Genomic DNA, 16,373 nt, shown 5'->3' with positions numbered 1-16,373 from the left:
CTGTTTATCTTAACGAATAAAAGTTAGTTGGCGTACAAAAAACGATCTGCCGGTAACTTAGGAACGGGTTCTATTGTATCTTTTGTTACACGCTGCGTATTGTTTTACATGTGGAAAATAATGACAATTTGTTGTAAAGAGTAAATGTTGTGATATGTGTGTGTGTTATTTTGATAATATTTTGAAAAATTTTATTTTGAAATTCAATTTTTGTCACCATTTGCGTTTTAAAAATCTTTTTATGACGTCACTTTAGGAATATTATTCTGCTGAATTTTATCGCCAGGGAATTTCCGAGAAAAAAATTTATTGTAAATATTACAAACGTTTTTTTGATACTTTAAAATTCGGCAAATAGACAAATTATCTTACATTGCACCAAAAACGTTTAAAAAATTATGAAAAATTTTTATTGGCAAAAACTAAATTTATTAAATACTATTTACAAATATTACGGTTTATTAATTATAAACATGTGCAAATTTATTAAATTATTAATTTTGTTTTTCGTAAAAATCGTGTTAAACCTTTTAGGTTTTGTTATAAAAAAAATTCACGTTACTTTTTAACAGAACATAAAATGAATTTTTTTTCGGTCACGTGATTTTTCCACTTATTTGTACCCGCACTAAAATACACAGTGGCTATGTTATCTAATATAGATAATTTGACTAAACTGATTTAATAAAATAAACAAGTTCTTGTTTGGTTCTGAAATATCGATGACGTCAAATTCTGATCCCCAAAAATTGATTTTTATAAAAAAATATTTAATTACAAAATTTTAATTTTCTTAAAAATTTCGTAACAAAGATTTTAAAGAGTTAACCTTTTTGCTAATATATTTTGCAAAAATATTTTATTACCTTTACATTTTATTTGAAATTATGAAAAAATATTATTAATTTGTTTAACAGACTTAATTGTTTAAAATTTTGTTGTAACTTTATCTGAAGGGCATTTATGATCAAAGTCAAGTTATGTTTAATTTAAATCAAGTGCATTTATATATTATTAAAGTGCAGTTATAATGTTTTACGTTTAAGTTATCATTGAAATAATATTTCCATACTAAAAAATTAGTTAAATCCTTAAAAGAAATTTTTTTCATATTTTTGTTTATCTAATTTTCTTCATATTTGCTTTGAGTTCAAACTTTTTAGTTAGCAAGGACAATTGACATGAAATGGAACCGAACAAGTGAATTGAATGTCGTACGTGCTGGAATAAAATGTGTAAACTACAAGGACAGTTCGGGTTTGTGTCAACAAAAGTGGTTATTCAAAGTCAATATACGTTACTTTCTTGTTACAAAGGCGCGTCGGACAACTCTTAAAAAATCAGAATTTATTTTAAAAATAAAAAAGATAATGTTGACAGCACAATTTTTTACGATTACTTAAATATTTTAGTAAGTAAATCATCTGCTATATTAAACTTTAAGGTATTTTTCAAACAAAAGATTTATTGCAATATTTAGATAGAAGAATTAAGGGCCTAACTTTTCATATGAGAAACTGTGTACCCTGGCCAGAAAGTAATAATGTTTACGATCAATATAGATAGATATATTTAATGGGCTATTTAATATGACAGTAAACAGATCATCAGGCTTATTTTGTATTTGTATTTGTATCAGGGATTTTACATTTAATAAAAGAAATTGCTTTTCGAATAGGTCAAGGCTTTTGTTTAGTGATCGTTTAGCCGAGTTTTATATTTTATACATAACGACCACTCCAACGTAATTGAAGGTATCTATAAAGGCAATAACACAATGAGGATTTTGAGACGAGTGTCATCTTTGGGCTATTATGTTAGATCTGATAATATCATGAAGGAATTTTGAGCAAATATTAGGTTATTCCTTATACCCGGATTTAAAATAGGCTACGTTCCAATTTACGATTTATGAGTGAGATTTCAATATCTCAATTGCTTAGATTTATGTTGTTTTTAAGTAAATTTAAAATTATCTTGTAAAGGTGTAATAAGGAATTAAATATTTTAACAAAAGTTACGTTCGTTAATCGTTTACGTAAACAGAGAACGGCGTTTAAGCCAGCTGGAAGCATATTTTAAGTAACTCAGTGCTGTTTATAACACGACTGTTGTTGGAGTTCAGGCTATTAGGCTAGAAAACAAAGTTTGTTAGGCAGTTATGTTGAATTTAAATTATTCTGTTAAATAGTCCAGTGATATTTGTACTATAAGCTTTCAAAATGATGTCTCCAATTAGATGCCAGTCTGTAAGAGACAAACGAACCTGCGAAACACCAGAAGATCCAGGGTAAGAGATTTTGTGTTTAAGAATCTAATTTTTATAGATGCTAAGAGTCTGGTTAGTATACTATAGACGTTAGCTAATACATGCTATACTATAAATTAAAAGAAATTCAATTTTGCCATTTTTATTGCGTCATTCAAGAAATTTACTATAACTGTTGTCGTCAATTTAGTTAAAAAGCTCTAATTTAGGGGACCTGGCTCGGCAAGAGAACGAACGGTGACGTGGGGAACTGGAAATGATGACGTTGCAACAGAAGATACGAATGAATATTCAAGATATGGTCAAAGATCAAAGTCCCTCTACTTTTTGTCTCAATCAGGTGGAGTGTAATATTATTACTTGTTTCGTAATAGGTAAATAGATAGGGTTGAACAAATGTGGTTTTAATATACAAATAAAAGTTTTTCAAGTAAAAAACGTCTTGGTATTCGATTTACGTCACAGATACACGCGTGTGGAATTAATTGCCTTTTTTTAAATTCCGCTTTAATTTCAACGCAACTTGTGCCGCATGTTGAAAAAGCGCGGGGTGCAAATACTTTATATGGCAAAAAGTGCGTGTTTTACACAAGAAATTTAGTGTATAGTTTTCTTAATTACAAGTCTATTATTTAAGTAAATAAAACAAGTTTAAAGTTGGGTTGAACTGGTAACTAAAACTTACTAGTGAGCATATGTGGGCACAATTAACCGAAAAAGTAACTTAGTTAAATAGTGACTCGTTACGCAATACATTAACTTCGTTAACTTTAATTTGTGAAATTAAATAGAATGTAACTAAAGTTATTGATAACCGTTAACGTTAACGTTTAAATTAAACAATCATTTCGCATCAAATCGCAGTTTAGTTAAACTTTTGAATTAAAGAAAAATATTTTACAAAAAAGTTTTCTAGCGCCATAGCTTGCAGTTATCAAAAACTGGCAATAAGAATGTGGCACAAAAGGATTGTGACGTCATTTCCACCCAGCTACCCACCGTTTATTACTTAGCTTCTTACCCCTTTCGGCCCCTATTCCCTTACCCAAACCCGCCGACCTTTTCCTCTTACCTCACCCCAACATACCTTTTCCTCTTACCCCACCCCAACCTACCTTTTCCTCTTACCCCACCCCAACCTACCTTTTTCCTCTTACCCCTTTCGACCCCTATCCCCCCAACCTACCCTTTCCCACCTTACCTTGACCCTGATTCCTCCATCCCGTAAGTGAAAAGAGACATCCCCCCACAGAGGGACCTCTTTCCACTTGTCCAGCAAAAACAGCTTTCATCTAGAAAACCAAAATAGGGCATAAATTTTTATCACAAAAAGTGATAAATAACTTATACCCGTTCCATTTGGTAGATGGGACTGTTAATGAAAACAGGAAAGTTAAAAGATACAAATGATTACAACGAGCCCGCACATGTGATCTCAATTTCAGGAAGTACCAAAAAATGTTATACGCATAAAAATAAAATTTTGTTTGTGGTGACTAACTTAAATTTAATCCACAAAATTATTACGCACCACAAATAGTAAGATATTTATTTATAAGATGTAGGAGCAAATGTGCAAGTATCTGTGGGGTCCCCCTAACGATTTAAGCCAATGTCTTATAACTTTAGCTTAAAGGGGACGTGTCATATTACATTTGATATTGTGATACGGTAAAAAGGCGGTAATTCCTAACATTTATTAACTTAAATTTTAAAAATTAGATAACGAACTTATATTAACGGAAGCACAATTTAACGAAAGTTAACAGGTCCGATAAAACTTGTTAAAGTTAACTTGAAGTTAAATTTGTACGCAAAAGTTAACTTCGTTAATCAACGATTAGCGGGTTAACGGTTTGGTGTCCATCTTTGCTAGTGAGTAACCGTAATTATTACATGTTAAAACGACAAGTTAGTTTAAAAAAACTCTAGTTAGTATTATTATTATTATGTGCTTTGTAGGTGTACTAAGTGTAGTATTATACAATACGTGTATTTAATAAAATTTATATTAAGATACGTGGAATGCCAGACGCCACCTCGCAAGGCAATCACTGGCATCACCTTTGTGGCTATATCGGTCAAGAGCCCGATCTATTGTTCCAAAGAAACGAATCAGAAGATTAAGTTCTATTAAACTGGAAAATGATAGACTCCTGCAACGTTACGTAAGTTATTTTTACTGGCTTGTAAGTAAGGTGCTTTTATAAAGGCTGGTCATGCTTTGTAATCTTTAAAGTTATGTGTACACTCCCTTTACATAATAAATTTTGTCAAATTTTTAGAGAACCCCTGAGTCGGTTTCTTCTTCGACCAATACCGACTTAGATGGAGATGTTTTCATTGATGATTACAGCAGGTAAAGTTTAAAAATATTATTTTAAAAAGGAAAAAATAAGGGTCTTTAAAGCTATCTTTTAACCCCGGCCTTAAAATGGTAAACGCTGCGATTCAAACTCAAGACCAAATGATATTAGCACGATGCTGAACTTTTTTACCACGAACGTATTGAATGTAGACTTAGAAAACGACGTCAACGCTTATAAATTTTGCGTTAGTATATCCGCTACGTTACGCTAGTAAGTTACACAGTTAAAACCTATTTAATAAATTCGTTCAGATAACTTAATGTACCTGCCCCCTTATCTCTAATGTACGGTAAGATCAATACGCACCTTCATATTTATCTAACACTATTTACCTTTCAACATTCCCTTACAAAGGTTCGATTTCGTAAATTATTAACTTAAATTGAGCCTGGCTTCAACTTAATAATTTGTTGCCATAGTTACGAATAAAGTTTAAGTTTTATGTTGATATAAAAATGGTATGAAACAAGCTGTTTTGTGAAAACTAGGTTTTTAGGTGTAAAGGAATATGTTTTTATATTAGCTTGGAAGTATGTTGAATATTAAGAAGTAACTGTCAGTTGATTACCTTTTTGAAGTTAATAAAGAAAAGTTAGAAATAATATTTGTTTATATTTGTAATAAAACTGACTGTTATGCCTTTGTTACATTTAGTCTAGACTTAAAATAATACATAGCGCAACTTATAACAATAAGTACATTGTCAGTGAACTTCGACAATCATTTTTTAAACGATATTGTTATTTCTTTGTCTTTAAATGGAATTGAAGCCTGTGTAGAATATATTTTGCAACTAAATTTTAACGACTGCGTTTGTTTAACATTTAAGAAACTTTGTAAAAGATAAAACGTTGAAACTTGGGTACGATGTTATTTGAAAAATAAAACGTTTCTCAAATGCTTGATCACATTTGTCAGCTTAATTGTTATTAAAATAACAAGGTTAACATTATTCAAACACTTCGCATAAGGAAGTTCCTCGTTATTTTTACAAAATCATTGTTAAAATCGAAAACGCTTTCCCCAAATAACTTGATCAATGAATTATGACAATACGCCATGTTGATTTAACTTCTATTTTCACTTGACTTGAGTTTTCGCTTGCTTTACACCCAGTTTGAGTGCTCGAATACGCGTGAGGATAACGACTGGTGGATTATAATCTCCTGGAAATTGCTTTATGTCGCGTTATTATGTACAAAGGGTTATTGTGACGTCACATAAGGGCATTTTTCATAGCACGAGTTTGTCGTCGATTATGTTTTAAATCGTTGTTTGGGGTCAACCTAGATATTTTAATTATTAAAAAAGCGACAATAGGATTCGCAAGATTAAATGAGCACGAAAGGTTTTTGAGTATTTATGGTGATCTCCATTAAATAAATATTCAAAAAAATTAGAAATCCTTTTTTTTAACAGAAGTTGATTTGAAATATTAGAAACAAAGTTACTTTTTTCAGTCGTGTTGTAACCCTGTACCAGCCTTTATCATGATATTTCAGTGGTGTTAAAAGTGAAAGGATTTAGTTAACAAGGTTTGTGTATTTGAAAGGGCCAAAAAATGACCGCAAAATTTAATCCAGCTCGTTAAAGTTGTCGAGTGGTGTGTGAACAGTTTGTACAACTTTGTGTTCCAAGCTTAACAAACACTTGTGCTCAACACTTGGCTCTTAACACGAGTTAAACCAATTAAAATGTGTCGCAGGAACGGTGTTTTTTAAAAATATAATTTGTGTAATTATTTTAGACCAGGACTTAGATTATCTTGCTATATTTATATAGCTTAATAAGTGATATTTTGTTATGTTGTGGTTAGCGTTGTTAACATGTATTGTACATCTCAATAGATTGCTATGTTTGTTTGATAGTTACATCTGTAGAAACCTATGTAAATATACCTGGTTAATATTTGAGTAATTTTTGTTGGAGTGTAAGCCGGAATGGACACACGTTCACTTTCAAATCGATCTTTTCACGCACCCAGTGAAGTATCAAGTAATTTAAGTTTTCGAAGGTATTTTGAAACATTTTTCGAACAAATTACTGTTTTTATAGTGCTGTGCTTGGACTTGTAGTAACCTTAATGTTATTGCTCAAGTAAAATATTAGAGAACCTTATTAAACACGTGTAAAAATATTTAAATTTTAAAGAATTTAATTTAAACTTTGTAGTCAATATTTACGCTACAAATAACTTAATTTAATAAACAGACGACATTTGTGTGGGGTCGCGTGATATTACATTCTCTAAAATTTGTGTACGCTTGGCATATCTATTATTCCTTAATTTACGCACAACTTTGGGCACTCTTAATCCGAAAAAGGTTTAAATACCTTTGACTAGAACAAATCTTATTTAAAAGAGTTGAGCTATTTAACTAGTCGAATTTAATATTTAAGTTCTCTAAAATGCGTTGGTTTTACGTTAAAACTGTTGATGGTATTAGGCTTAAAGTTAAAATTAATGGGGCCTTGTATTTTAGAAGAGCTCTCAGGTACATTAACAGAACAAGTATTGGAAAGTTAATCACTAAACGTAGTAAAATTGGGTTTTTATGTTACAATATAAGTATTTTTTCTTTCTAGTTCTGATAGCAGCATACGTTTGGAGGAACACATAAAACTTCATCATCTACAAAAGTTGCTGCAAATTTTTAAATCGCACAACCCCTCGACATTTGAACACAGAAAAGCTTCCCACAAAAAACGTAAGTACTACAGCATCAGTTTACCCCAACAACTTACCAAGATGGTAAAATGTGCTTTATAAATACAAATCATTTTTAGATGTAGATAGAAAAGATGACACGATGAGAAGACAAGAACCTGGAATGATGACTCTGGAAGAGTTTAAAGTGACAATTTCGGGAATGCTTGGGACATCAAGGTGGAATGATCAAATGGAAATGTTATTCTACAAGGTGAATTGTTTTGTCTTAGATGCAAATTTAGTGATTTGTTATATGTAAACGTTATATCTACTTGAATTTTAAAGGTTGATACTACTTGCGATGGTTATGTAGATTGGAACGAGTTTTGTACATACATGTTACTTCAAATGAGGGAAATTGAACACATTCAAAATTTAAAAGCTTTGCCATTTTCTTCAACAGCAATCGTCAAGCAAATATTTCACAACAAGGTAAAACTTTAAACGAAAAAAATCACATTCTTACTTATGTATTAGCATTTTTTAATTTTTATAAATCGTTTGACTAGTTAGGTAATATTATTGTTTTAGCAAGAAACGACTACCCGAGCATTAGTTGTTGAGTCACCAACCAGGGTCGTGACCATTAGCAAAGTTGGGGCAATCGGAGTTTGGGATTTTGAGCTGCGATTACTCAAGGTAAAAACTGATTTACAAAGACTATTTAAATAATTTAAACAAGCACCTTTCGGTTCTTTTTGGTTCTTTTTAAACGTTTTAAATAGTCCCTTTATTAAAGATACGTTAACTTCAATTAGTCTAACATTTCTACCAACATTTGTTGTGTACTATTTTAAATATGTTTTTTATTACAACATTTTGTTTTTAGACTTACTCGCTTGCTGCTGATGTGTCTGAAGACCAACAACAAACTAGAAGGAGATTTCACACTTGGGTGACTGATGTAGTTTACATGAGGAATACTCAAAACTTGGCCCTTACAACCAGCAGCAGGGAAATATATTTCTACGACGTTTCAACTTCAATTTACAGCGTAGAGTTTTGCTTGTTTGGTAAATACGTTTTTTCTATAAACAGTTCTAACAAAAACGATGCCTTTTAGGATAAAATTTAATGTTTTATTTAGCAATACCTAATGTACCGGTTTGTGCAAACTATTGGTACAACAAAAATGCAAGAAACGGTCACTCTATGTTGCTGTTCGGTGATGATACTGGGTCAGTTCACATCCTTCATTTCCATTCACCCCAATCCAGACTGTTTCAGAAGCCGTTTAGCCCGCAGCAAGGCACTCAACGGATATACTTCAATGTAAGTAATTTAAATGGGATCAAATGTACTTCAAATGTTTATTATTATTTGTTATATACAAAAACATCAACAGCTACAATTTATTATAATATTTTTTTGCAAGGATTTAAAAGACCATCGTCGATTTGTCAGATACGAGAGTATTGGAAATATTCACGATGATGTTATCAGAAGACTAAGGTACGTTTCGGAGGGTGACGTCATCATTTCGTCATCAATGTCATCCACAACGTCACTGGTTCTTATGGACAAGCCTCGAAAGAACAAACCATATGTGTTTAAAGTAAACAAGGTAAAAATAAGTTAATTTAAAATTAGAAAAGGTACAAATTTAGGATTACCTAATGTTTAGGCTATAAAGTCAGCCTTGTTATAGCAAGAATAAATAAATATGAAAACTATTATGTTATTTGTTTAGGGGGTGGAATGCTTTGATTTTAGCAAGGATTTAAATATTCTGGTGACTGGAAGTCTTGACCACCTGGTTCGCATTTGGAATCCTTATGTGGTGGCTAGACCAATCACAATCCTACAAGGTCATAGTACAGGCATTTGTGACGTTATAATCAACGAAGGTTATGCACAGATCGTGACTTATTCTAAAGACGTGGTAAGAATTATGTGTTAATATGATATAGATTATTTTCAAATTTTTGTACAGCCGAAGTTTTTGAAATGAAGTTCATGCTAGAGGAACTCTATTAACAATCATTATTTGTACTTGTTTTTATAGGTAATAAAGGTGTGGGATATTAAAGAGCACAACTGTCTTCAAACCATCTCACCAAAGTTTCCATCAATACAACCAGGCAGAATACCTGATCACGGTGAATTTCCGTTAAGCTTGTACGGATCACCCCATGACGTCATGCTGGTGACGTGTAACGACAGTGTTGCTTTGTTAAAGATGGGTAAACTTGAGCCTAAGTCGGAACTTCCAACCACACATGATGCACCACTATGTGGGGCTGCATACAATCCACTATTTCATCAGGTTCGTTAATAACTTTGTTCTGCAGTGTGGCTAATTAGTTATAAAATCAGGCCACAAGTCAAAAGCTTTTGAACTAAATTTGCTCCAATGACATTTCATTATCTCTTTATGTCCGACGTTTACATATAGCATACATATCTTCTAAAATTTTAAAACTTTTTATAACATAATGTTATTTTTCACGTAGGTTGTGACAGCAAGTGACGACTCCTGCGTGTCAGTCTGGGATGTGGAGAACGGATCAAGATCTCTGAAGTTTAGTAACGCGCATGGTCAAGAAGAAATCACGTGCCTTAACTTTGACGACACCTGCAGAAGGCTGTTTACTGGAGCACGCGATGGAACTATAAAGGTAAAAGAATATTTATAAGATGGAAATTGTTTAGACTTCATGCTTACATTTGACCCAACTGGATATAAAAAATTATGTTCTACTTTTATAGGTGTGGAACTTTCAAAATGGAAACTGTCTCCACGAGCTTGAATCAGTTGACGATGCTGAAGTAACTGGGATTATTTCGTTTCATGACAGAACTATTCTGGCGGTCGGCTGGAGCAGATTGTTGGTTCTTTATGACGACACTGATCCTGATGTTAGCCTAACTTTAACTAAAATTATTCCAACGAGCTAGTAATATTTTAAATTAATAATAATATTCTTTTTTAGACTGTTAATATAAAAGCGAAATTGACATGGAAAGGGGGAAAATTGCACAAGGTGGGTAGACCCCAGCGAGTTCTACATTGAAAAAGGCTTGGTAATTTATTTTAAACTGCTTCTGTTTAAGGATGATATACTGACGATGTGCCATTGCCCACCAAACCTGCTTGTAACTGGAAGTTACGACGGTTGTATAGTAGTCTGGAATGAAGAAAAACAACAAATTTTCTTGATTCTTAGGGAGGGGAAATTAGCCAAAGTTCAAAATAGGTTGGTTGAATATAATGCCGTTCTAAATAATAGTACAATTTTCGAATCAAATTTGTCATATTTCGATATTTAAAAATGCAATTTACGTAATATTGATTACAGTACAACTTCTAAACCTATCGACATGCTTAAGTGTTTGGTTGAAAGATCAAAACATCCAAAGAGAAACCGGGCAACATTGATAAGCAGTGAAAGCGGAGAGTTGTATTTCTGGTGTTTATTTGGCCGAACTAACCTGTTAGGTGTGTGCTAACTTTGGTTTCTATACAAATTACCTTGAAACCTACTAACAATTCTTATTGATTTTTTCTTTATTATTGACACTACATTTTATATTATTGAGTTGTAAAAGCACCTAGCGTTCAGTTATTGGTTCCCAACTTTTTTATATTTATTTTTTCACATTGCTAGGCCATTTTAGAGCTACTCAATCCAAAGACGCTTCTATATTAACAATGTGCACATCTTCTGACGATAACTATCTTGTTACTGGCGACACAGTTGGTTATATTTACATATGGGACATTGAAGATTACTGCATCTCAGATCAAAACGTAATTATTAATAAAAAAAATGATCTTTTTTTGTGTATATATCTTTTTCTTCAATGTGGGAAAGTCGAATGCGCGACTTAAACATAGAGTAACATCAGTTACTCCGACCCAGTCTCGAGTTGCCTGTGCCAGTTTGGGATATTATTAATTATAATTGCCCAATAATTTAACTGCCGATCAAGTGCTGGCTCAGCAGAAGTATATACCGTTTATAGAGCCTTACTCAATGGCGCTACAGCATAAGGGCAGTGGGGATTGAACCCACGACCTCATGTGTGGTGTAGCAAGTGTTCTTACCACTACACCACGCTGCCGGTATTTAAACATAACTTTGAAATTTTGAAACTCTATATACCTTTTTAAGTATAAACATTGGATTAACCAATTGATTGTGTTTAAAAATACTTACAGCAACGTTGTATTTATTAAACTAGGATATAACTACGTCTTTGCCTCCCTTATCTTACCATTGGAAAGCACACGTTAGTGCCATAGTTAGCGTTGATTTTATAGACCATGAAATGCAGGCCATGATTGTCACAGCTTCTACAGATAAAACTGCCCGCATGTGGACGCTAGAGGGTAGGCTCGTAGGAATTTTCGGACAAAAAAAGAAATGGAACTTAAAGAAGCCTGCGACTTATCAATACCCTTTGTAAGTTATTACTTAACATATTAACACAAACTTAATTTACTTGAAATATTTAAAAGTTACTTTACAAATATGTTGTTAGAAAATTAAGTTAAAACTTCCTAAAAATACATTTTTAGAGACCCTTGGGGTGAAACAGTCGATATACCAGCGCCAGGCGACGCCTATAAGAAAAAACGTCCCGAAGTAAAGAATCCAACAGGTTTAAAATGTTGTTTTTTTGTTTATAAAAAATCCAGTTTAAAACAAATATTGCCTTAAAAGTTAAATGGTATTTAAATAAGTTTTTTTTTTATCAATTTTGTTGTGATATAGAAGTCAAACAAAATGGTGTTAATGAAAACGACAGTGGAGAAGAAGGCGATTTCTTGTCAGAAGAAAAACTTAATCACAATGAGGAAAATGGCAACGGTATAACAATAACTGTGTTTGTTTTAATTGATTAGTGATTGTACTTATTTAAAACAACAAGAGCTATTTATAATAATGTTAGTATTATTTGTGTGTAAAAAATGTAGCCTCTTATGACGATCTCAATGTATAGAGATGGCTTTATTAAATGAATACAAAACTATTAACATTTTTTCACTTTCAACTTGTTGTATTTTCAACTTACAGATGAGAGTGATGTTTCTGATCTTTCAAACAGTCAGAATCAAAATAACAACTCTACTCAATCTGACGAGGAATCAGACCTGGACTCTTTGCCTGATATTTTAACTCAAAACAAGGCACAAAACATGAAACGTAGAATGACCACTCATCATCATGCAAATGGAAAGTCGTCTGCTTCGTTGATGCCACATTTAAGATACAGGGAGTCTCGATCCATGACTTTTGCTGATTTTTCAGTGCCTCAAAGGGTAAATTAAAGCTTAAGATAGATTTTAGGTTAAGGTTAGAATAACGTATAGTAAAAGAAGGATTCGGCAAGAAGCAATTATCAAAAAAAAGATTAAGAAGCATGTTACGTTTTTTTTTAAATATGAAATGGAAAGCAAAAAAGTTTTTACATGTAAATGTTTTCTAAGACCTATCTTGCATTCTGTCATTTTCTTGAACTCTTAGCACAAACATCTGGGCCCATACGTAAACCAACTATTAATTTACTAACGTATAGTTTTAAATAAAGCTTTAAACACTACTGTAAGAGTAACTTCTTTTTGTTAGGAACGAATTTTAGGCGACAGAGCTGAAGCAATGTTATCCAGAAGAACGGCAACACGACAAGAAAGACGTTATAGAGTTGGATACATTAACAAAAACACCACATCTCGATTTGCTGGCCTTTGTTCACCGTACCAAGCCTTATCTATCAAGGTGATATATTAATTGATTTATAAACCTTACTACAGTACATCCATAAATATGTAAAAAGCTTGTTAATATTTTTTTTCTTGGAGAAGAAATTAAACTAAGTTAAAAAGATTGGAATATTACAACCAATTATTACTTAGCTGAAAAAACATTAAGATATTGGCCATGTGTATTTATTGGTTTATGTATAAATTAAGTTATACATATTAATAAGTTTTAAGTTAATGAAAAGAATATAAATGCATTTATTTCCATGTTTTAGGATACCGAATCTGTTTCATTTCAAAATCAGATGCCGATGTCGAAACGAATGAAAGATAAAGGTAAAAATTAATGAAATATAAAAAGTATATAATTTATAAAGCTATAAATTGTTTAGTAAAAGTCATGGGTGTTTTTATTAATTAAAAATAATAAAAAAATTAAAAAGTGGCAGCGGCGGGATTCGAACCCGCGCCATCGAAATGACTGGTGCCTTAAACCAGCGCCTTAGACCGCTCGGCCACGCTACCGACGGAGAAACACTGACGAAAGTGCTGCTATACGCGGCAATCGCAAGCAAATACGTATTAGGTTTAGAGAATATGTTTATTTAATGGACCCTCTTTAACTCTTTTATAAGCTATTACCCAACTAGTTATATAACAGGATTTGGCAAACAAATGTTATTTTTATCTTGCTTTACTATACTGTAGCATTGATTCAGTAAATCTGCTTTTATATTCCATTTTTTTCCGCTTAATCTAAATTTAAAAAAAAAATTAAAATAATTTAAAATATTAGGAATGCAATGTGAAAACGAGGTAGACCTTTGTAAAATGCCCCTGAGTGCATTAGTCGAATTTGCCAACCAAGATATAATTAAAATTCACAAAAAAAGAACCCCACACACCGGCCGAAGGGGAACTGTCCTTCCTCCTATTGTTACGTCATCAGCACTATCGCCTACGTCATCAGCTGTCAATTTCGTAGCAACGGAAAATTAGAAAATTTTATTTCTTGTATATTGCAGTAAACGGGGTAGTTTCTCTTTTTTACTTAGTGTTAAAACATTGCCCGCTTTTGGCTTCATATATATATATATTATTGCACTTTTTTCCACTGTGGTAGTATTCTGAATGTTTATAAAAGTAAAATAAACGTTTTTCCTATGGAAATAAAACATTTGTCGGCTTGTAACTAGGCCTAAGTATTAAGGCTTTTAAAATTACATTTGCTGCTTCGAGCTTTCGGCAGATTCAGGCAAAATCCTGCTGTACACTTCGTCTCAACTGCTTGGTGTTTTCTACAATTTTAATCAAGGATATCATACTTTTTTCAGAGCATTGGCTTTGGTTTGATATTTTTTTTATTAATTCAGATAGGTTTAAAAATAATACGTGTTTTAACTAGTTAAATTGGATTATTGCTTCAAGCAAAGAATGTAATTTTTGGAACGGATTTCTTAAATTTTCCCCTCTAAGAAAATGTGAGTTTGATTTTAATAATTTAAGATTAAGTTTAATAAGGTCCTGTTCAAACAAGTTATTAAACCTAAATCGAACATTGAATATACACCATTAAAAAGCGGTGTCATTGAAGTTTATTGCTGACGCAAATACCTTTTCAAAACATGTTTTTCCCGAATTCAAAACACGTTTTTTTCCCGATCTGTTACCTTTATTACAGTATCCGGGTTTCTGGCGATGACGTAGAAAAATGATATTTTTGAACTTCATGTTTATTAATCTTTATGTTTGCGACTTGGATACAATAACTTTTCATACCAATGTGCCATGCCTGTCGCCACTAAGTAGGGATTTAAAATAAATGAAAAAAATATTGTAAGTTTTTTATGAGCATAAGTTCGCGATTATACTATGACGTCACAATCGAATCTCAAAGATCAAAGAAAAACTGTCAGAAGTTCGATAACATAAAAGCGTTGTGTTTGGGAGTCTGAAACTAAAATAACTTTCTGAAAATTTTAACGTTCAAGGTTAGGTAAAGTTCATAGCTTCTCAGCTCCAAATTCATGTTTTTTTAGGAATCAAATATTACATTAAGAAAGGGGTTTTGTTACATTTCCAGCAAGTACTTTAACAACTTCAAATCATAATCTAGTACTAACACAGACGTGTTTTTCATAGCGTCTTACGTTGCCTATTTAAAGCCATTTTATGAGTTTTTGGAGTGTTTGATAGGCTAGCCATACATTATACAATATACAGTAACCATGCTCGACCTAGACGCTGTAGCGTGTTTATACAGCGGCGCTATTGTTATGTCATAATCATATTGAAGCATATTTATAGCCCATTTAAAACGAATGAATTTTCGAGATCAAACGAAGTGAAAATGGGGGCTTAAAATTTTATTAACAGTCTTGTTTTTGCTTTGATATTAATAATAATTCAATTTAATTCAGTCTAACTTTCGAAAATTTTCGTCATGTGTTTTTTTAACTTTAAATGTTTGGTATACCCCTTTATTTTTTACGTTATAATCAACGTATTCCACAAAACATTTAATTTTTAAAGTTTTGTCGTGAGCGCAAATATCATTTCTAAACAAAAGTCGCACATATGACCTACTAATCATAATGAATACGGGGTCTGGACAGTTGTTTAAATATCAAAGCGAAATTTCCGTCAACTATTTACCCGCTGGAACATTTATTGAAAGTACGTGTTCGCACTCAAATAGAGATTACAATAAAAGTGCAATCACTTGTTGAATGACCGGTTATATAGTTTACAATAGCGCGGTAATAACACTTAAAACCAAACTTACGCAAATATCGACCAGGTGGCTTAGAGAGTGTATGCATTTAACCCTTTACAAATCCAAAGATCGCTTGTAGGTTTGGTTTAAATTGGAATATTGACGTACTTGTGGTCAAAGAGTGATAATAAGTGTTAGATGATGCCTTCGAAAGGTGTAAATAGTGGCGCGTGTTTGTGGGTCCGGATATTATGATAAACCTCGTTTACCAATAACCTCGTTTTGGATGTTTATTGAACGTGAGGTACGACAAAACGTGAAGTCCGCGGCCTGTAATTAAATGAAGATGGAGCAGGAAATAACGACGATTGGGATTAAGAATGTTATAAACGCAAATAGCCTAACATTGGTCATAAGCCTTTAAGAAACAACCTTACTCTTATACCAACCAGGCGCTTGCGTAAGCACTTGTTAAGTCGCCTTCAAATAAAACATGTTTTCAAATGTGGTGTTTTGGGTCCAAGTCACGTTCCAAGGCGGGAGTTGATTAATCCCGCCAAATAATTCGCGTTTAATGCTCGATGTTCAAAGATGCCGCCGCC

At 32.5% G+C, this 16,373-nt stretch overlaps 1 protein-coding gene and 1 non-coding gene across 3 annotated transcripts; one reads left to right on the top strand and one right to left on the bottom strand.

The window, feature by feature from the left end:
• Positions 1-6,517: 6,517 nt before the first annotated feature.
• On the top strand, positions 6,518-14,161 carry LOC145759410 (cilia- and flagella-associated protein 337-like). Of its 2 annotated transcripts, none has more exons than XM_082573235.1 (23): positions 6,518-6,652; positions 7,225-7,346; positions 7,426-7,559; positions 7,634-7,780; positions 7,880-7,987; positions 8,178-8,361; positions 8,436-8,620; positions 8,724-8,912; positions 9,039-9,230; positions 9,354-9,614; positions 9,802-9,966; positions 10,058-10,207; positions 10,282-10,332; positions 10,403-10,545; positions 10,648-10,787; positions 10,957-11,099; positions 11,534-11,754; positions 11,871-11,953; positions 12,067-12,162; positions 12,370-12,614; positions 12,922-13,071; positions 13,331-13,391; positions 13,852-14,161. In XM_082573235.1, exons 1-23 carry the CDS (start codon positions 6,579-6,581, stop codon positions 14,052-14,054), a joined length of 3,447 nt encoding a protein of 1,148 aa, XP_082429361.1. In that variant the 5' UTR covers positions 6,518-6,578; the 3' UTR covers positions 14,055-14,161. The 2 variants fall into 2 exon arrangements, with proteins under 2 accessions (XP_082429361.1, XP_082429362.1); XM_082573236.1 differs by having other exon boundaries at positions 7,225-7,350; positions 7,454-7,559.
• On the bottom strand, positions 13,499-13,580 carry Trnal-aag (transfer RNA leucine (anticodon AAG)). The gene has a single exon. It is a non-coding gene; the product is annotated as a tRNA-Leu (tRNA).
• Positions 14,162-16,373: the final 2,212 nt, after the last annotated feature.

This window comes from Corella eumyota, chromosome 7, assembly GCF_963082875.1.
Source record: "Corella eumyota chromosome 7, kaCorEumy4.1, whole genome shotgun sequence".
NCBI lineage: Eukaryota > Metazoa > Chordata > Ascidiacea > Phlebobranchia > Corellidae > Corella > Corella eumyota.
Note: the sequence above shows the minus strand (reverse complement) of the source record. Positions and strands in the feature narration are given on the sequence as shown.